General features: G+C 41.1%; 1 protein-coding gene across 5 annotated transcripts; it reads right to left on the reverse strand.

Annotated features, from left to right (window-relative positions):
• Positions 1-862: 862 nt before the first annotated feature.
• On the reverse strand, positions 863-21017 carry EOGT (EGF domain specific O-linked N-acetylglucosamine transferase). Of its 5 annotated transcripts, none has more exons than XM_062630295.1 (17): positions 20648-21017; positions 19845-19891; positions 18839-19051; positions 17804-17904; positions 17128-17236; positions 16942-17036; positions 16095-16199; positions 14827-14933; positions 13232-13335; positions 10686-10778; positions 10158-10229; positions 9528-9614; positions 8152-8220; positions 6803-6864; positions 5361-5480; positions 4460-4562; positions 863-4099 (listed from the first exon to the last, which is right to left on the reverse strand). In XM_062630295.1, the coding sequence occupies exons 3-17, from the start codon at positions 19034-19036 to the stop codon at positions 3953-3955; spliced, it is 1572 nt and encodes a 523-aa protein (XP_062486279.1). In that variant the 5' UTR covers positions 19037-19051; positions 19845-19891; positions 20648-21017; the 3' UTR covers positions 863-3952. The 5 variants fall into 5 exon arrangements, with proteins under 5 accessions (XP_062486279.1, XP_062486278.1, XP_062486275.1 ...); XM_062630294.1 differs by lacking the exon at positions 20648-21017 and adding an exon at positions 20331-20554; XM_062630291.1 differs by lacking the exon at positions 20648-21017 and adding an exon at positions 20331-20554 and having other exon boundaries at positions 18839-19056.
• Positions 21018-21027: the final 10 nt, after the last annotated feature.

Genomic DNA, 21027 nt, shown 5'->3' on the forward strand with positions numbered 1-21027 from the left:
CCCCAGCCACCAAGACCTGTCTGTCTGCCTGCTCCCAGCTACTGCACACCAGAGGAGCAGCTCAGACAACCATCCCTCACATAACAGATGAGATAAGTCTGTGGCCAACAGTCTGAAGTGCAGGCTTCTGCTAAGGCAGCTGACTTTGGCCAAAGCGAGTTGGAGAGCCCTTGCATCAGCTTATCCATGCAGTCCTGATGGAGCAACACCCATTCAGACTAGGAGGTTGTTACTTCAGTAGCTGCAGGCTTTGCATCCCTCATGCCCACACTGACAGGCGAGGAACTACAATGTGAGAGGGGTGATGAGAGTTGATAAATGTAAAAGGAAGAGCCAACCTCCCCTGGATTTTCAGGGCCAAAGCCAGAAGAGTATTTAGTAGTATATACTAAAAAATACGAGAAACCCATGTTCAAAGGGGTGGAAGTAAGAGCTCAACTTCAAGGCAAACACTGCAAATTGAAACAATTATTCAGTGCTGAAATCAAAGAAAATTATCCCGTCGCATTTTACCCTTCTGAGCAGATGAAAAGCTCTCAAGAAGAACATTCCCTTCAGTTTCTGTCCTTAAAAAAATAAAGTAAAATATTAAGAGACATTCTAAACCTTGAGTTATCTCTGTAATGGTACAAGTGGTAAGATTAACAGCAAGAATTAAACCACTTCATTATTATTTAATTGCTTTTAAAAATATATTGCCTTAATATTTATAGTTGTGCCGTTCAGATTAATAACCCTGATTTTCCACCTCCCCACCACAAGCCATTTCTCACACTCACCCAACTTCCACAGAACTTCACAAAGTGAAAACTGAAAATACATCTCGAAGACTTCTGATGTAAAAAGGAACGACACTGTGTGCTTCCATAAATTAAGGTTTATTTCAAATTCAGCTCTCAGGTTACACTGTACATGAAACACAGGCAATCCTCTAAGCATTCGGGATTGGCGACGTTCATTAAGCCCTACTAAATTCCTCACGTCGATGACAATGTGCCAGTTAAACACAGACTCTAAACTTAAGTGAACTGGAGAGACAAAGAAAAAACAACACAAAACAAAAGTAGCAAGGAAGAAGATGCCTATGGTCTGTTAGGAAAACGCAATCCAGAGCTATACCCTGCCTAAAGAACAAGTGGCCCAAAAGTCTCCTGGATCCTTCAAATTCCAATTTCCAGGCTCAGACCCTCTTTACGAAAGTCACAAGCCAGATCTTTGCTGTTACACAAACCGTCCCTCAGGATTTATTGGCAAAATCCCATTAATCCAACCAAACCTCCTGCTGCTGCCAAGATAATTTTGTGACTATTTGTAAAGCTAATCAACCAAAATAGTATTTTCATCCCAATAATGTTAAGCCATAAAGGCTGGAGTATGTTGGCCATCAACTGTTGACGCTGCACTCAAATTGCTGAAAGTGTTGAATGTTGGCAGAATATTTCACCCTTGGATTAAGTCCCCACAGCCTCTCCTTAGCACTTTCAGGCATATGTTTGACCAGTTGCTCTAGTGAGTCCTAATACCACTTGAAAGAGAATCTCTTCATTAGCTGCTTCTGTACAGATCCAAGCACATGCCTGCATCCACACACTGGCTTCAGCAGCATCACCTGCAGCACAGGAAGTTGAATGTACACAAAGGTTTTCACAACCCAGTCTTAAAATGCCTGAAAACAAAGCCGGCAAAGCAGTGCAAGATGAAAGAGTTATCTCCGAGAGACTCCCAGGTAAATAAACCTGAGTATCAGTTTGGACCTCAGAACACCAGCCTGTCACAGCAGGGAAAAGCAGACACATAACTCTATGCAATAACAGTGTTTCAAATGTTTGCCTCTAAAACCTGACAAAGTTTTACACTTGTGTCTTAAATAAAGGCTTTTTATTTTAAAAAGTTATCAAATATCTGTGCACAGTTCATAGTCAAATGTCTTCTTTATTTTGAATTGGTTTCATTCAAACTCAGACATTTCACTGATTTCAGTTTTATACATTTTTTCTTTCAAAATCCCACAAGGTAAAAAAAGCAACCCCAAACACACACACACACAAATACAGGAAACTGTATTTCAAGGGCTTTCTTTTTTTCCCATGTCAAGAAGTGCAATTTTGCTTCTATGGTTCTTTAAACAGTTTTATTCGTCAGTAAAACAATGCACTACACTAAGAATTGCACCAAATACCTTAGAATATCTTGTGTATCAGCTATACCTAACTTCTCCTATGCACTGCTTAGGGTTGTGAGAAATCTGTATGAATTACACTTATAGTAACTCGAGCTTTACCAGTATAGGCAGGTCAGCAAATATACCTACACTCTGTGAAACTGCCTGTGACTGCTGGAGAATGGAAGTCAATTATATCTACAATTACACCAGTGAAATGTTTACATTTACAGTAACTATCTTGCTTTTGCATACAAAGATATGCTCTGCTTCAAGCCACTGAGACTGTATCATTATATTGCAAGCCTATCACAGGAATACATTCCCAAAAAAAATCCGTAACACAGAACTCTGTTTTGTCTCACTGAACATGATTCTACACATCCTTCTGGCCCCACTTAAAACAACAGCACTAGTCCCTTTTTTTCTGCCCCCTCTAGCAGAAGCATGTTAACTCTGGGGGAATTTCACAAAGAACTTGGCTTTGGCTTAGTATTTCCTTCACTCTAAACTATGAACCATGTGAACTATGCTACTGGCTTTGGAAGCGTTTTCAAAAGTTTCCTAGATTGACTCTTCACCATTCTGAGAAAACAAGAATATTGACAGATCAGGCTTTTAATGACTCTAGGAACAAGGTTCCTCATGACTTCATTTCCTTCCATCTGCAGCTGAAAGACACCCTCTACATCTTATCATTTGTCATGAAAATACAGAAGTTGATTCCCTTTAGGATCTTCAAAAAGACTCACGTTTTACTCCAATTTGCTCAGGTTTTCCATTGCAGAGTGCTGTTTTATGTGATGAAGTAGGAAACACCCGAAGTTTTAAGTATTCACTTTAGAAAAGACGTACTTGCTTTGAGATAGGAGACTGAATAAACCTACTGAGGAGGCCTCTTACATTTTAGCATTTAAAACTACAGGGAGAAGAGTCAAAGTTTATACTTAAATGCACAAACATAGGACTGCTTTCTAAGCTGAAACTGTTTCAAAACTTGAAATAAAATTCTTCAGTGTCTGTTGAATCAAACAACAAAAGTTAAAGCTTACTTAACCACTTCATTCTTACAACCACTATTTTACAAAAGAAGATCTTCAAAGCTAGAAACAACACAGGGGCAAGCACAGCAAGGACATGGATGGTGATAGAAAGGAACCAACAAACCAGCCTGGAACAACTATGTCATGTAACTCAGCTGCAAATGACACACTGGGAAATGTAATTCCTATTCTGATTTTTACTTACAGGTACAGACCTATAGTATAAAAACATCTAGCTTCTTAAAAAAGATGAACTGAGGAGCCTGACAGGCCTATTTCATGCCCGCAGAGACTATACTGAGAGACCAGAATAAAAACTGCAACGAAGTTATAGCTTGGTCTTTCAGTTTAGTCCCTCCATCTCTATGTAACTATCCATCCTCTAGCATTTTGTCACATAATGGTAGGCATAAATCATTACAACATCAGTATCTACCCCAGAAAACCTTATATGAAATGGATGGACAAATCTTTATACAACGACAAGTATTTTAGAATTTGGAATGAAAAAATACAGAGCAAAAAAAACCCAAAAAAGAGTTCTGAAAAATAGTTTACATAGAAAAACCTCCCCGAAGTAAAGAGAGGGATTATAAAGGTAAGCTATGGTGCTAAGAAGTGGTTGGACTAATAACAGGCTATTTCCCTCGCAGAGGTTTACACGTTTCACACCAGCATTTTGCTTTATGTTGTTACAATAGCTTTATGGAGCATTATTTAAAAATAGTATTTCAGTCAGAAACCTAATTCAGAGTTCATCATGTTTTACCCTAAACGGCCACTTGGAATGCTGTGAAACATGATTTGCAGCCAGAAGCACCAAGTACATAAATTCTTCCACATCAAAGGAGTAGTTCGTAAATTTTGGATGCTCTCCCAGTGTTGGGTGGTGTCCCTGGAAAATGAAATAAGGCCTTTTAGATAGGAAAAAACATCTTCCATTAAAAAAGCAAGAAAATACTTGAGCATCTGCCATTTTAATTTATTATTTCTTATCTGCTGAGGCAAAAGAGTCAGCAAAGTAACTGTGTTAACAGAGATGCTGTGGATGGCTTGAATTAATGGCCAATTCATTTCATTTCTCTTCTTCCCTCAGCCATTAATATAAATGATCTCTTAATCACAACAGGGAAGTTAATTTGGTGTAAAGAATGAAAACCATATTTCAAACATTGTAACGTAGATAGGTGAAGGAAGCTAAATGTTAAATGCTTCAAGTTACAGCATGCCACCCTTCAGCAGTGGCCATCATTACCTGATCTTGTGGAAATACTTTATTCCTTTTTCGCCAAGTGATGTAGTGAATGCCTCTCAGCCTTGCCAAATCCAGGTAACAACGTTCATCTTCACAGTTGTATCTAGGGACAGGCATAAAAAAAATCATATTTATCTACAGAGATTGTGCTGAAGTTTACCAGGGTGGAACAGGAAAAAAACCTGCAAGCCAAAATATTTGTTGTCCAGTTCTAAGGCACTGAAGCCATGGACAGTTTCTGCTCTGCTGAAAACAAGGGGCTTCAAGCAGAATTTCCCAGGACAGGTAATTCAGTGCTCTTACGACAAATATCCTCTATTTTTGTTTCGTTCTATAGAAGTGGAATGCCTGTTAATATCCACAAATTATAACAAAGTACATTTAAAAATGAAGCTACTAGAGAAGTTTAGGTAAAAGAGAATGACACACAGCTGAGCTTGGCCAGCAAGCTGGTGCTCACGTCCTGAGCACAGAAAGGAGCATATAAATAACCCTCAGTGGGATCTGTAATGCCTTGGGCATGTACCTCATGCAATCAGTTTTACCTGGGTCACCAAAATACTATTATATTTCACACTCACTGGGCAGGATCTGACCACTGAGGCTTTCTTGCTTTTTGCCATTTAACCTCCACGATTGTTGACCAGGCTGCACTGTATTTATACCACAGCATCTTAAGGAATAACAGACTAAACCTGTATGATATAGTTACACTATACTTTGTAATCAAAGCTTCCTCACTTTCAATCCCCAGAAGAGGAGGCTGCCAAAAATGAAGTCTGGATGAGCACGTAAGGCAAGCACTGATAGTCAAATACAGGCAAGGAAGAGTGCTTCATTAACACTTAAGAACAGACATAAGCAGTTGTGTAATAGGGGGGAAAGAGAGAAACAAACTTACAGTTCAAAAACAACAGCCCAGTCTGGTAGAAACAGCAAATGGGTAAGTCCAGCTCCATGCATCCCAATGAATATATCAGAGTTGTGGGTAATCCTCAACTGCTCTGAAAATTCAAGTTCCCTGCAGACAACACAACAAAGATGGTGACCCGGCACGCCTGCCCATCTCAGCAAGAGTCAGTGACATGCAGAAAGAACAAAATTAACTTAAGGGAATGCTGAAAGATAGAACTGATTTTTCAAGGAACAATACCAAGAATCATAAATGCTGCATCCAGACAAAAACTCAGCACAGAATTAAAACAAATGCAGGCATGTTTCAAAACTTCACAAGTTCCCTGAGTGCACAAGGAAATGGACTAAAGACACTTGATTGTTAAGAGAGACTGACAACAGCAAAGGGAAATTACAACATGCTTCATTTGGGTATGAACAGTTCATACATTGAAAAGGAAGAGAATAATGTCCCCTGACTATTTGGAAGACAGTAGAAAGAAACTGGCTTAAACAACACGGTTCTTAGCTACTTAAACTGCTACAAGGGCAGACATCAGGGAAACCCTTCTAACCATGACAGTGATGCCACAGGAGAGCTGTGGAAATCTGCAATACCGAAGGGTACTACACACAGTTTGACAAGCATGGGAGCTGTGGAAGTACTACTTGGCCAAGCTTTCAAGTAGGATGGCCTAGATGGCTTCTCAGTGGTGTCCACCCCTTTTCTTATTATAGTGCTCAAGTGCCTTCATTGACAGGGGAATTGGAGGCAACTCTTGACTCCTTCACATTGTCAGTGCTTTGGTCAAAACACCCATCTCTCAGTGCTGCTTTAGTTTCTCATGCCTCCTGCATGACCCATGACAGCATCATTGAGTGGGAGCTGCTGTCATTTGGCACAGGCATACATCACTTGGAAACTTTTTCTTCAAGCCATTTCTTGCTGACACAGTGCCTACTGCACTGACCATCACAAACTGACCTCAAGTGGTGTTTTCAGGGGCTACTACAGCAGCAAATAAGCTCAGTTATTATTCATTACCAAACTAACAGTCATATAATATAAAACACTGCCTTCATACAAGAGAAATCCCTGTTGGACCCATAGTTACTGCAGGGCATTAGCAAATTCAGAGTGATGGGAACACAGCTGGTTTGGGGAGAGGGGAGGAAACAAGAAGAAAAGTGATTTCAAACTTGTTCATCACATAGTAGCTTTAACCTGAGCCTACAAACCCTAGAGACTCATTCCTAAGCAGTGCATCACAGGATGGGAGTGTTTAACTAGTTCACCCACCACTCCCTGAATGACATTCTTCCTTTCTTTCCAGTTCTTGGATTTTTAACAGGTTAGACACTGGGGCACATACAGCTTTGCCTGCAAACAGCTTTCCTCAGCAATAGGCAGCATGAGATCACACTAGGTTGTTCTGTCAACTTACGTACTTGTATTTGTAGTCTACCACTTTGACCTCCAGCGTTGATACTGTTTTCAAAGCATTCACAAGCTAAGGAAGAGAACAAAAAGACAATGATTTGGTGATCTTCAATGAACTCCTCCCCTGCACTCCTGACTATCTTATACACTCCTCCTGCCCAGCAGGGAATGAAAAGGAGCGAGACAGAACATACTGTCACTGCCACATAAAGTAGAAGTTCCCCTCCTCTTGCGCCTTCCCACCTAAGATACACAAGTTATTCTTGACAGAGCAACCCCTGGAGAGCAGATGCAGATATCCTGCACTCTCACAGAGAGCTTCTGTTGAGCTTTACATGCTCCAAGACCCAATCCTAAACCACTCAGACTAGGAGGAGCAGTGGGAAGATGTGCTTGGATTTCCAAAATATATTCCAATACCTAAAGAAGCAAATTGGTAGCTAAGAAGGATTTTCAAAAATACCTTACTAGGTCAGACTCGTACACATGAGAAGTGAAACCAGGTTAGAGCCAGGCTTTCCAACCTAAAATGGCTTTCTGTAAATCTCCAATCCATAGCCAGCAGTAGAGAGAGAAAGAGTCAAGTATAGTGTAGTAAAGGTAGGACTAACGTCTCCCTTTCTGTCATGTGCTTATCACCAGAAAACACAATACATGTAGCACTGTGGACAGTCAAGCAGATAAGGCACACATCTAGCCATTTGCACGCTGCCTGTTCTACCACTGAGCTATTGCATCAAACAGGCCTCAATTTCTCCCCCCATACAGTGGGGAATGATAGTCCCAATTCGTTTTTGTCAGGCACTAACAGCTAAGAATGAAGACAGGTATGAAAACATTAGATTTTATCATTTTACCATAAGAGAAGCTACACCACAAGCCCACTAAGTTGTATGATTCAAAAACATGAATCAATATGAAATTTCATTAAGTTTTGAATGCACATACTCAGATACAATAGCTTCTGCATTTTAATCTGCAAGCATAACAAAGGTTTTTGTTAGAGTCGTCAGTACTGGGGATGCTATAAATACACGAGATAGTCTGAAAGTGAAATAATTTAATTTTATCAGCAGCTCTGCAGTGCCTGTTTGTTAAAGGGAAATGCTTTTAGTATTACATCTGTAGCCTTCTATTGGATACTTAAAAAAGGGCAGCAAGGTTCGGTGTCTTGTATACAGAAACAGAGACTTGCTAGAAGACATAGTAGAAGAAATTAATATTAGCACTGAACATATTTGCCTAAGATTTGTCAGCAGACAGATGTCTTGGCTACACCCCTAGAAAAAAGAAAAAATCAATTCAATGAGCAAAATACAACTTCTGATAAATGTTTTAAAAATAAAAGGGACCCCACCTCATTCTGGTTTAAGATTTTCCGGTAATCTGTGCTGCGTGCAAGTATTGTGACTCGGATTTTCCCATCCTAAAAAGAAAGGAGCTTCAGTGTACTGCTATGAGGCAGACTCCAAACACTTCCATATTTACTTCTGGTAGTTATTTGAGCAACATAACATGTCCCTTCTCCATGTAACAGATGATGTAACCACCTTAAAATTCACATCGTATTTTCCAACAGATGTCAAGTGTCAAAAACTTTGCAAAAGTCTGACTATTAACAAAGAATAAAACATCTTCTGAAAGATTTGTTTTATTCAGTACAAAAGAGCCTTTGTATTACTCATTATACAGAAGTTTTTTTAAAGTAGGGAAGCAGCTTTTAAGATGGCTTGTGCACACGATCTTTGGGAAAAAATATTTTACTTCTGTAACAGTTCCTCCTTTTTCCTCTTTAAATTAATTGGACTCATAGGGGTAAGTGTTCCAAGTGAAATAAAGAGATTTAACTGCATGACTCCCATTATCATCAGCAGGAGAAGCATAACTAAATGCCTGTGCAGTGCTTTGAATGTGTGCCCCTCAGCGATAATACATAGGCTACTCTCTAGCAAACACTTCTAGAAGCTCAGAACTGCTGTATCTACCAATGAAGCCATTGCAACAATTTGCAGAGACTAACAGTGGGTGCAAGAGAGATGGACAGAGAGATGGTACTGGACAAGGGTCAGGACTAGATTCAACCACTGCCTCCTCTGATCCAAGCTCAGCAGTACCTACAAGGATTGGTGAGACACTGGAATGGGTTGCCCAGGGAGGTGTGAATGCTCCATCCCTGACAGTGTTCAAGGCCAGGCTGGACGAGGCCTTGCGTGGCATGGTTTAGTGTGAGGTGTCCCTGCCCATGGCAGAGGGGCTGGACCTAGATGATCTTAAGGTCCTTTCCAACCCTAACTATTCTATGATTCTATGAAGAACAAGCTCACTGCATTGCTCAGTGGGATCCCCTCTTGCTGGACTGCAAGGACAGCACCTTGTCAGTCTGCCCCAGAAGAGACCATGTGCCACACATCTTGCATAACTAGGAAGGACACAAAGGCCTTGGGACCAGAGAATAGAGACTGGGAAGAGATCCCAGGGTTGGAAGGAGGATGTTCTAAAGTCTGTCCTATGTAAATAAGACACGAAGGCAACTTTCACAAACATACACAAGTGTTTGCTGAAGGCCTTCACAGAACAGATTGACATACTGGAAAAAAAATCACAAGCATCACGGGAAAGGACAAGAAGTTCACAATATGCTCTTATTTCCCCACTGGGTCCAACTTGCTAATGCCATTTCTCTGGTAAAAGCCATCAGCTCCATGTTACAACTTTATTATTTAGTCACCATACCTTGGGTCCTTCTTGTGTGATATTTAATCTGTGTAACACATGCTGAGAAAATGCTCTAAACAGCCCCGTACCATGACAGCCAGAGATCTGAAATTTAAAAAAAGCAATTGTTAATGCAAAATTTTATTTTGCTAAGAAAAACCTCTTTGTGACCAGTCTTTCGCCATTCTTGTGAAAAAAAAAAAACAACAGTATCATGCACTGGCTAAACATGGCACTATTCATTGTAACGCAAGTGAGACTTCCATTTAGGAAAAAGCACAACTCTCTCTACAGTGTTAGAGCCTGAATGCATAAGCTAATACTCTCAGGAAAATCTGTCACTGTGCAAGCTCTTGTGCTCTGCAAAAATACCAGTAAGTTCACAGTGCCCACCCATTAAAGAGGAATAATAACACATCTCATGAGCTGTGACACAGGACATTGCATACAAGCAGTTACTATCAACCAGCTAACATAACTTCAAAATTCTAATCTTTAGGGAAGAGCATCTCATTTGGAGCTGCACAGACCTTCAATGCAGTACATGGCATAGTAACTCAGCTAGATACTTGAGGGATTCATTAGCTCAGATTTTATACTGTCACACATGCACCTAGTTAACACAGTGGAGAGATAAAAAAGACTCACCAGTGGTGTGTTATAAAACAAGCCATATCGCATTCGAGGCAGTAATGAGAAGACTGCTTCTTTAAAGCATACCTGCGAAGGAAGATCACAAGAAGTTACACTGCACTGCTACCTTCCGCTGGCACATTCCAGGCTCATTCAGTGGGATCACTGCTTATAATGAGATAGCAATTACATGCTTCTGTCAAGAGCACCTTCACTTCCTCGATTGTGCAAATGAATAGAACAAAGACAATCCTGATCCCAAAAGAGCCCTCACTTAGGATATAAGTGTGGGAAGAGGTGAAAAAAAACACCCCAAGACAGAACAAACATGAATGAAATAAAGAAAACCAGTTAGAGAGTAAAGAGTTTAAGGCAGGCTTTAGGAGACTAAAATGAGCTCTGAATGAATGGTTACTTTAATGAAAGGTATTAAATGAAAGGTATTAATGCTTTTTTCTGAAACTCCCATATCCACAAGCAGCTTGAGAAGCTGTCCTATTTGCTACCTAATGACTGAATGAAAACAAAATTAAAATTCCATACCCTTTTAGAGTCAAAGGTTTTCAAGTGTATTATTTCATAGTTAGTAAATGCCTTCCAAGTCTCACTGAACAGGTCACCATAGCCATATGAGCTCTAGGAAAAAAGGGAAAAAACATAAGGGCATAATTAATATATAAATGCACATGAAAACACTCTTCATGATTTACAAGTTCTGTATACAAGTTTTAATACACAGTTATTATACCTAGTCACCACCATGGGACCAGAGACAGCTTAGCACAGAACAGACATTACAGAACACCAAACCCTGCATTTACAATGGTAGTTAACTCTAATTACCTGTCAGGTAGTTAATTCTTAATAAAATTCTTTTATAAATTAGCAATCTAGACAAGTTTTCAAGCAGTGGATTAGAATTTGAGTTGGGAACAAGAAGTACCTGCTACTTTCCTCAGACACAACAGAACACAAGTTAAATTTCAATTAACAGCCACATAGGGATGGTAAAAGGCATGAACCTCAACTCCCGAGACTGAAAAAAACACCTGGGAATTCAAGTGCTGCAGTAATGTTTGAAGTCAAAAGTCACAATGAGCCTATTTCACCTTTGCCTCTGTTTTGGGACTGTCACTTGCATATTGTATATGGATCACAAATTGAAGGAAATTAACAGATTTGATGTAAGAAATGGCCAGGAAACTGTTTTGCATTACTCTGACAAGCTACTGAGAAGTTTCTCTACAGGGCAGTATAAAAATTCCCCCTCTGCAGCAAAGGTCTTTTAAGAACCATCTACTTCCTACAACACTGGCCCAGCAGTAGGGGCTCTTGCCTTCAAGTTTGTAACACTTCCTACACACCCAAGGGCCAAGAGTCACCATATCTTGTTCTTTGAATGCAATTAAGTATCACCTTGGTAGTCCTGGTGCAGATTCTCACTTAAAGCTTCCTTTTGACTCTGGAGCTGGTTCAGGCTACTTGGAAAGTTATGTGGAAAGCTGGGTGGAAACACGCATTTGAAATTAAGACTACAAATGACCACAGATGATCTTCCAGATTAGAAGTAGAGACCTAATCTTTGTTTAGCCAGAGTTAAACAAAGCAGAAAATGAGTAGGAAATCCACTGGGTGTTGGCTTGCAGGCTGCCTCTGCAAGAGCAGGAGAGCAATGTTTGTAAAAGCATTTTTAAAGAGAGCAGGTAAGGTTGGAAAGTAATACTTTCAGCTTTGAAAATCAAGTCTCTACTTGTAATCTGGAAGATCACCTGCGATCATTCATAGTCTTAATTTCAAATGTGTATGGCCAAATCTAATTACATAAAGAAAAAGAGGGAATGACTAATAAGCTCAAGACCATCTTTCAATCAGCATGGACAGTTCAGCAGCAGTTAGCTGGTGCCATCATCTGGTTGTACATGGTAATGAACTCAAGCAGTCTGATGAGTTAAAAGACTTAAAATGATAGAGCATTGTGACATATACTTTGAATGCTACATTTGAAAGAGCTATTTGATTCAACAGTGTGCTACAAGACCAAAAGTTGCTTCACAATGCATTTGACATCTGACTTTTTCAGAAAGGTATCAGAGCCAGATTAACAGGTCCCTGCATAACATCTAGAGAGCCTGCTTTTCTGGCAAGTACATTTATTTTAGCTTTCAAAATGTAAGACAATTAGAAAAGGGGGTCTCTTCTGGGTTTCTCATTAAATAGTGAGCAGGGGATATCTGCAGTTTTCTGCTGAATATTAGTTGTCCTACCAGTAAATACTCAGAAAAAAAAAACTAGGATTTTATGAGAACAAGACAGGTGGGGGACAATACCATAGTCTGGAATTGTGCTATTTCTGGTCCCTATTACACATGTTATGTGGCATATTTCAAGTTGCCTAGTTTGCTATTTAGTTTAACCCCAGTTTGTTATTTAGTTTAACACCTTAAATACTGGCCAATAAAACTAGTTTGAAACCATGACTGTTTAATATCAGCAGTACAGCAGAAATAGCCCTACTTAAAAACTTCTTTTATATGTCATCGTGGCATCTTAAGAGGTGATTGAGAGAAACAACTGCAAGAAGGCTATTTAAAGGAATTAAGTATTATACCCTGTTTTAATATATATATATACAAGGATTTAATTTGGTTGTTTTCTCCATTACAGGTTGCATATTACTGATTCAGAAAGATGCCAGGCAGCTTTTCTTTTTAAATACAGAAGAAAGTTTTGAGTAAATCTACTTCAAAACTCTCAGAGAAAAGAAGCGTACAGAAAACAGCATGAAATGTTCAAAAGCCACGTACTGGGAATACAGGTCATGTTATGTTTGAGATCACACCAAAAAAAAGGCATAATTATGTACTAGCAAAAGATGAGCTACGAAGTAGTGTTCAAACAGCACATGATCTATTGTGGAAAGTCTGTTCCCCAAGTATTGTTTATGCACCTGTATTAACAGGATCCAAAACCTTACCAGTTCCACATGGCTAAGCCCACAAGAAAGCTAAGGACTGGCTACTAAAATCTTCAGTCTCTATAAAGCAGAAATACAATCCATTGCAAACACATTAGAACCACAGATGACTTACGGTGTCCCACATGACTATGTTGACATCAGTACTGAAGGAATTATTGATATGCTGTGTGATATAAAGATTGACGAAATCACAGAAGTGATGATACATATTAACACCTGGAAAAGAAAGAAGTGTTAGCAAAATACACATTACTCCCTCCACTTTTAACTGGTTCATGCATTTGTTCCTTATTAGTGTCCTGCATTTTATATTACTTTTCCCTCGCTTCTGACTGAATGCTTTTTATACACCCTAAAGAGGGAAACTTCCAAAGGGAAGGAATAGAGGTAAGAAACCTTTTTAAACCTGTTTTTAAAAAGTACAGAGAAATAGAAGAGTGGCAAAAAACAGCATAAGAAAAATAGTTTCACAAGCTATTTCTCATTACAGTCTGCAGCTGCTTGCTGAAGTATATGAAAGCAACTTCTCCTTTAACAATAGCTAGTTAGACATACAGGAAACATTAAAAACAGCCCCTCGGCACTGATCTTAGTGTTGCTTTACTAGGCTTAAGGGAAGCTCTGTCTGCAGGACTACAAGATAGAACTTGTACTTACACATGAGCCAAAGCCCAAGTAATTCCTCAGTTTTTCTTCTCAGAGCATTCTCGTTCATTCTTGGTTTCTTAAGCTAATACCTTAAGACCATGGAGCATAAAAACTACCATGAAACAGAGGAGGTAACATAGTCCAGTTTTCTTGGTAGTGAAGACCAGATCTCAGGTTTGGAACCATGTGTACACAGTCCCTGTTTCTAAGCTTCTGACCAAAAAGAGCTGCTATGACAGGAATCAGCTGCCTTTACTGCTCACACTGCAATGTCCCCTGCCTCCCCTAAAACAACGGAGCTGAGCACAATCGCCTCCCGAGTCACACCTAGACCACCCTGCTCAAAGGTACAAACTGCCAGCACAGCAACGCTTTCCCAGTAACTGCTCAGAGGCCTGCAGCAACTTTGCTTAAAATATAAGACACTGGCTTGCAGGGAAAGGGGGGGTAATGCAGTTCACAGCTGCAGTGTGTCACAGGCAGCTATCCAGTTTAACCACAGTTTACCTACAGCAGCTTGTTTGTATGTCTAAATGCTGAACACCCTCTTTCATTAACATATATCTGCAGAATATGCTGCATGAACAAAAAGGCTGGCTCCTAAAGATGCTTAGGTGCTGCTCCTCTCTGAATATCACTTCCTCTTCCAGAACACTCAATACACAGAGAATCCTCAATTCCTGAACACTTACAACAAAACACATATACCCATGCTTGTGTTCCATGGTATAAAACCTAACTGCCTAAATCAAAGGCTATGCTAAAGAATCTTCTGTACATCAAGTAAAAGAATGCCAAAACAAAGCCAGGAGAATGTGTGAGACAAGTGGCATGAACTTTTTCTCTTTTGTTTAATTTTATTTTATTCATTTGTGGGGAAATGTAAAAATTCTAAATTTCAGTTTTCAAGTTCATCAATGGAACTACAGAAAAAAAAGGGAATTAAAAAAATCACACCATTTTTCAAAGATAAAAATATATTACAAATGAACTTAAAGGCATAATGTAGATGGGCAAGATGGATATGGGCTATTTTTACTGCATGAAGATACCAATTACCTGCATCTAATTTCATGAAGTATGTTGGCTTTTCAATAACAACGTCACACTTCCCATCTTCTAGAGGCCTGAAGTTTAATGCAGTAAATGTCTGGAGTTCTGCAAACCTACAAAGATTTAATCACATAGAACATGCTTTGTCATTAACATACTTAAGCAAATGTACTTCATCTAAGTACATCTAAGATTTAGTAACTGTTCATCCAGTCCATTTGATTTAACAGGGCTGCTGAAAACTGATAGAGTCTGACAATTAAAATGATTTGAAATTGTAATGGAAGGTTCTTCAGGTTATAAGCTTCAAGAGGTTAAACACCACCCTTGATCTCAGGAGTGAACAGCGTTTTTGATCTACAAATCAAGGCAGTAGAGATATAACAAAGAGCCGTAGAGCCAAGATCTGTGGGTATAAGCAACTTGATCTGCATTGCCAAAGACACTTCAGCAAGATCTTCATGCTTTGGTCAGAATAATGAACGTAGATGCAGTATTTATTATTCCTGGATCTAAACAAGGATGAGCAGTTGAGATGACAATAGCAGGTAAAAGAAAAGTCTTTTCCTCCGGTGCCGCTATTCTTAACTGAAACTGACCAACAATGCAGAAAGAGGGGGAAAAAAATGAGCAACATGAGAAAAGAATAAAAATGAATTCTTATATAGACCTTAATGGCTTCAACTCCTCCATGTGTCATCAATTAACTGGCAATGCAGCTTTGAAGTGCTAACATTCAACTTGTGATACTTCATCACCTACTACAAAGGACCCTCTGCACTTCCTACTCAGCCTGTCGACTGTTGCCCATTTCACACTTCAAACACAGGCTCCTTAGGAGCACCACGTGAATGTATATCCAGACCAGGCACTGCTGTGGCCCCAGTGTCATCAAAGACCATGTGAACTAGGACGCAAGTGCAAACTTCAAGACATTTCACAACAAAACAATTGCCTCCTCCTATAAGCAGATCAGGCATAGGACCAGCATCTTGTCCAGAAAACACCTGAAGGTTTGAATTTCAAATTAAAAGACATTTTCAGATCATTTGCTGCTGTCAATTAGGCAAGACACAATTACACATAGCATATTTCAGAACATTCTGCATAGATGTAATTACCCAAGGTATCGAATATGAATACTCAAACTGACCTTAGAAAGGAACAACCATTTCCTCAGCATGAAATCCCTTACACATAGCTGCTAACACCAATGAAAAAGAATAAAGAATTACTAAGAGAACTTGGAAGCAGCCTTGACAAGTGATTCTTACCAAGACTGCAGAGGGCTCTTGCGTTGACCTTCAGCCAAAAATGCCTTAACGTCAAGGGTGCAGTGACCTCCAATTTCTCCCTTCTGTAAAAAGTCTTCTTTGAATCTAATGCCAATTAATAAAAGTCTATTAGCTTTTGTGCAACAGTGCTACAAGTGCTCTGCGATCTCAACCACATACTCCATTCAGCTAAGTGCTTCATACACATTTAAAACCTCAGTATTTTCTTTAGCATATATCCCACAATTCCCAAATAAAGACAGTGGTGTCCTTTGAGTTATACACATCAATTTAGAAACCAGCACTAATCTATCCAGAATGTATTAGGAATCATTTTTACATACAAAAATGAGTAAATTAGGTATTTCTACATGATTACTTACAGGAGCATCATTAGTTGTTTGAGGGGAGGGGGGGTTGTTTGTTCTCAACAACAATTCCTCACTGAAATTCACCTCAGATTTCACAACCCATGTCTTCACAACATAAGAGTGAAGTGCAAGACCAGGTTTCATGAAAACAAACTGCCAACTATAAGCGCTGTCAAGATCAAGAAAGGATGTGACTGAGGACATAGAAAAGTTTCTCTTTCTTCCATCAGAGGAGAGGATTTCAATCACCCATCATCATTCCATAAAACTGGGAGCTTAGGTTTTTAAATAACCTGCACTGCTGATAGCAGCAGCAGATAGCAATCATGAGGTGTAGATCTCAACAGGAGCTCAGCAACAAGTCTCTGATCAGCAGTAAAGCCCATGGCAACAAGCACACTACTTTGCTAAACAAATTCTGAAGTCCCTTCCCCTGCCATCCCCTGGTTTTACTGTAACAAAAGCAAATCAGAGACCTGTCGTGGCTCCTCTTTACAGTTCGTAAGTCAATGTACAAGTTTGTGGCTCTGCAATGCTGAAGGTACTGAGAACAGGTCAGAGATGAATCTCCCTGTTAAGAAAAGCAGCAGGAGGATTTAGTCAGTGACAAAAATTACATGTAAAATCAAGTGAAAAGTATCACATCTATTAGAAATACCTACTGTTGCTGCAGGCTTACAATGGGTTTTCATTTCATTGAGCCTCTCTTGAATGTAACCAAAGTCAGCTTGTTTCCAGAATATCTGTTGGGCTGTCTCAATGTCACTTGCCCTGATATATGAAGGAGAGAGGGGGGAAAAAAAAAAAAAAAAAAAAAAGAAAATCAAGGTCCATTGCTCAGTTCTAGTAATAATTTTAACAAATAACATTTTTCCTGCTGAAAGTGGAACAGAAGAACCAGCCAGTTGCTTTATTGACATGTAAAATGCAAAACAGGAAGCAACTCACCAGCTGTCTGTAAGTGAAAACATCAATGACAATTTAAAGCTACTCTCCCATAAAAGGGTATAAAATGTTTTTTAACATTTTTCCCTCTGCTTTTAAAGCTAAGAAAGGAAATACACAGTTATTTTCAGAATCTGAATTCAAGGCTAAATCAGAATAATGAAAACATTGTGGCAAGAAGCATTTCAAATGGTATTTTCTTCCTTAGAAAGTTAAATCTTTCATGCCATGTTGAAAGACATCTGTTACGTATAAACACACATGTATGTACACACACATATCCACAAAGAATCATCCTTTAAACTCTAAACATCACAGTAATGCTCATTTCACAGCTAATCTGAATGTGGGTGCTACACTCTGGGTTTTTTATACATTGAAAATGAAACTTACCATCCAGTTTCAACATAATCACACACTGGGTAACTGAACCTGTGATCTGACTTACAAGATTTCTCATAACCCCAGCAGGATTTTAGCTTCTTCAAGTATTTCTGTAACACAGAATGAGTGAATCAGGTTACACAACAGTAAAATGGAAAATGACTTAAGTTGGTTGTCAGCTTATAAACTACCTCTCGCTAATAAATCTTGCATAAAAGGCTTTCAGTTTGGTCTGTTCTCAGTTTCAGAAAGAACACTCAGATTCTTTATGCACAGCCATGCTCCAAAGAGGACACATGTGAACAGCAAAATTATCCTTGTCTTTAACGTGTCTATCCCAGGACAAACACCTTTCCTGACCCAGCAGGTAGGAGTCCACATCACTGACAGATACAAAGTTAAGCTTACACAAAGCACAGTGCTCCAAGCTCCAGTTTGTGTGTACCATTGCTCCCTAAGCAAATCTGTAGACATGGTCTTCTGCAGTGCTGTAGGAAGCCAGAGAAGGGGAGCACAGCTCCGACCCTTAACTCTGCAAAGCAGCTCCAGTCTGAGAGACACAAGAAGTGCTCCCAGGCCACACGTAGTCCAGATCCTCAGGTTCACTGTCCCTGCTTCAGGTAAATGAATTACATGCAACCACAGAGTAAGACTGAATCAGTGTTTCACTGATTTGCCTATACTCTTGGCTCTTCTGCAAAAGCACTACAGCATGCTGAAAATCACAGGCCCAGAAATTACTAACAGTTCTTAGTTCAAACACCTTTCACATGCACAAGAGTTACTCAGATGAAGATCATCATTCCAGCTCTGTGACAATTAAAAGAAGGGGGATACAAATCTTGCAAACCAGTAGATAGAAAATCCAGTTTTATGACAGCATGAGATGCAGGAAGAGCTCTGTACAACTATTCCAAAAACCCAGTTCCCAGGGGAACTGACTAACTGGCAAGGAAACCAATTCATCCCCATTTTTAACTGCTGTGACTCCAAGAAAAGAACACCCCAATATTACATTTGATTAAACAGAAAAAGCAAACCTACTTTATATGGGCAATGAGAGTCCTGCTGACAGATGCCAGCAATATGCTGGTTATTGTGCAGAAAGTAGGGAATGTGCTCATCTGGCAGGTTGATAGCACTGTAGCTATATAATGGCTCTTCTGGAGCGTTTTTGAACTCAGTAAGGTTTTCAGCCAGAATTCCTTGCAGTAGCAATCCAAACACAAGCAGCATGAACATGGCAACCTGTGAGCTCTGTACTTATTAAACAAATAAACATAAAAGACACTTAATGTTTCTGCATCATAGCATATTTCAAGCATACAAGACAATATTCAACCATATAGTCAAAGAATTCGTACTTGTATTTCTGGGGCAATTTCTTTTTCCTAGCAAAAGTAAAACCTCCACTAAGAGACTAGATTGTACAACCTCAGGATTATCTTTGAGTCATTAGTCATTGAGGGCTATTAGCAACCGGCAGTCAGACTAAAATGGGTGTGTTTACTTTAGCTGAATCCCACAGGATCCTGAGAGTTCAAATGTGGAAACTAAGTATAGACCATATAATATCGAGCCAGCAGGAAGAAAATGTAGAAGTCCTGGGGGGAGGGGTGAGAAGAGGAAGAACTTTAGTTTAAAAATAAGTATAAAAAGAATACATTCTCCACTTTGGAAGAAACTAATCATAAGCTGCAGGAAAACTATGCGGTCACAAATAAATGGTCAAAATTAAGTCTCTTTCAGGGTGCTCATTTTTAGTAGTTTACATCATGTTAAAGAAACTTTGAATACTAAGTTACTAAATTAACTATAGTTAATTTTGCATATACATATCTATATACTGTAAACCAGACTAGGTACCTTTCTGGTAATGCAACCTTCTCATCAAACACCCCTCCTTTGAACCATCAAAACTTCCTGAGAAAACAAAAGGATGGCCTATACCTAAAAAAAAACCTTTTCTGGCATTATAATTTGTCAAAATTTGCATGCTTGCTTGCAACTGAAGCCTTTAGCAATATTCCTACAACATAAGTAGTTTTACCTGTTTGGTTCCAGGAGAACTGCTTCAGATTTCCCAAGTACGGAAACCTGGTGGGGGGTGAGGAAAGCCGAGTTAAATACGTCCTGCTTCTTGAGAAACGCTCATAGCAAGGAGAGCAACTCTCTAACAGCCGGGCAGCCTTTCTGACCGCTCTGGGTACTCGGATCCCTGCAAGAACGCACTCTGCTCCCCTTTCTTTCCCCGCGGCAGGCACCGCGGGCAGGGCGCGGATCTCGGGAGGGTCCCACCGCACTCCATCCCCAGCTCAAACCCAGCGCGGCGCCCTGGCTGGGGATGGGTCGCTTGGGGCAGGCACCAACACTCAGAACCAGACGCAGCCTCTGGCCCACTCTGGACCCGGTGCTGGTCCCACGATACTAAGACCCGTCTTGGACCCGGCCCCCAGCCCGCGACAGACCCTGTGCTGGGCCCATAGCGAGCCCCATCCCGCCCCGCCCTGAGCCCACGGCGGGCACCTCAGCTCACCTCCGCTCAGCCCCGCTGGCCCCAGGGAGCCCCGCGGCCCATTGGACCGGCCGCTCCTCCCGTTACCCGCTGGCCGACGGCCTTAATCCTCATGCCGCCGCGGCTGCTGTCAGGGGGGGGAGCAGGCACGGCCCGGCCCGGCCCCGCGGTGAAAAGCGCCCGCCGTGAGAGGGCTGCTCCCGCCCCTCCTTCACACCCGCGGGCAGCGGAGCGGGGCCGGGCGGGCGGTGCCGCCACACCCCGTCCCGTCCCCCTGTCCCGTCCCCCTCAGCAAGGCGCAACCGCGCCCGGAGCGCTGCCGCCGGAGCCCGCCCCACCTGGAGGCGGTGGGAACGCTGAGGGAGGAGCCCGGCCAGGCCCTGCGGCACCTGCCCGGAGCCTTGGCCCTGAAGGGGGGAGCGGCGCTGCCTTCCTCCCGCTGCCGGAAATCAAGCGCAGCCGCCGCTGGAGCGGCGTTCTCAGGCTGCGGAGGAAAAGGCCTTTTCCTGCCGCCGCTCAGCAGGAAGCGCAGCCTCCTCGCACCCCATTGTGTGAGGCGGCTCCCCGGAGACCACCCCGGCCTCCCCTTCCCGCCGCCTTCGGAAGCGGGTTTATGGATCCCCGCTCGGCCGGGCACAGGGATCCGCTCCCGCGCTGCCAGCACGCAGCAGTTTGCTCACGGTTCTACTCGTTCGCTTCTTTGACAAGCTCCGCAGGG

Source organism: Pezoporus occidentalis, unplaced genomic scaffold (genome assembly GCF_034315485.1).
Source record: "Pezoporus occidentalis ecotype Australia unplaced genomic scaffold, CSIRO_AGI_Poc_V1 ctg35, whole genome shotgun sequence".
Classification (NCBI taxonomy): domain Eukaryota; kingdom Metazoa; phylum Chordata; class Aves; order Psittaciformes; family Psittacidae; genus Pezoporus; species Pezoporus occidentalis.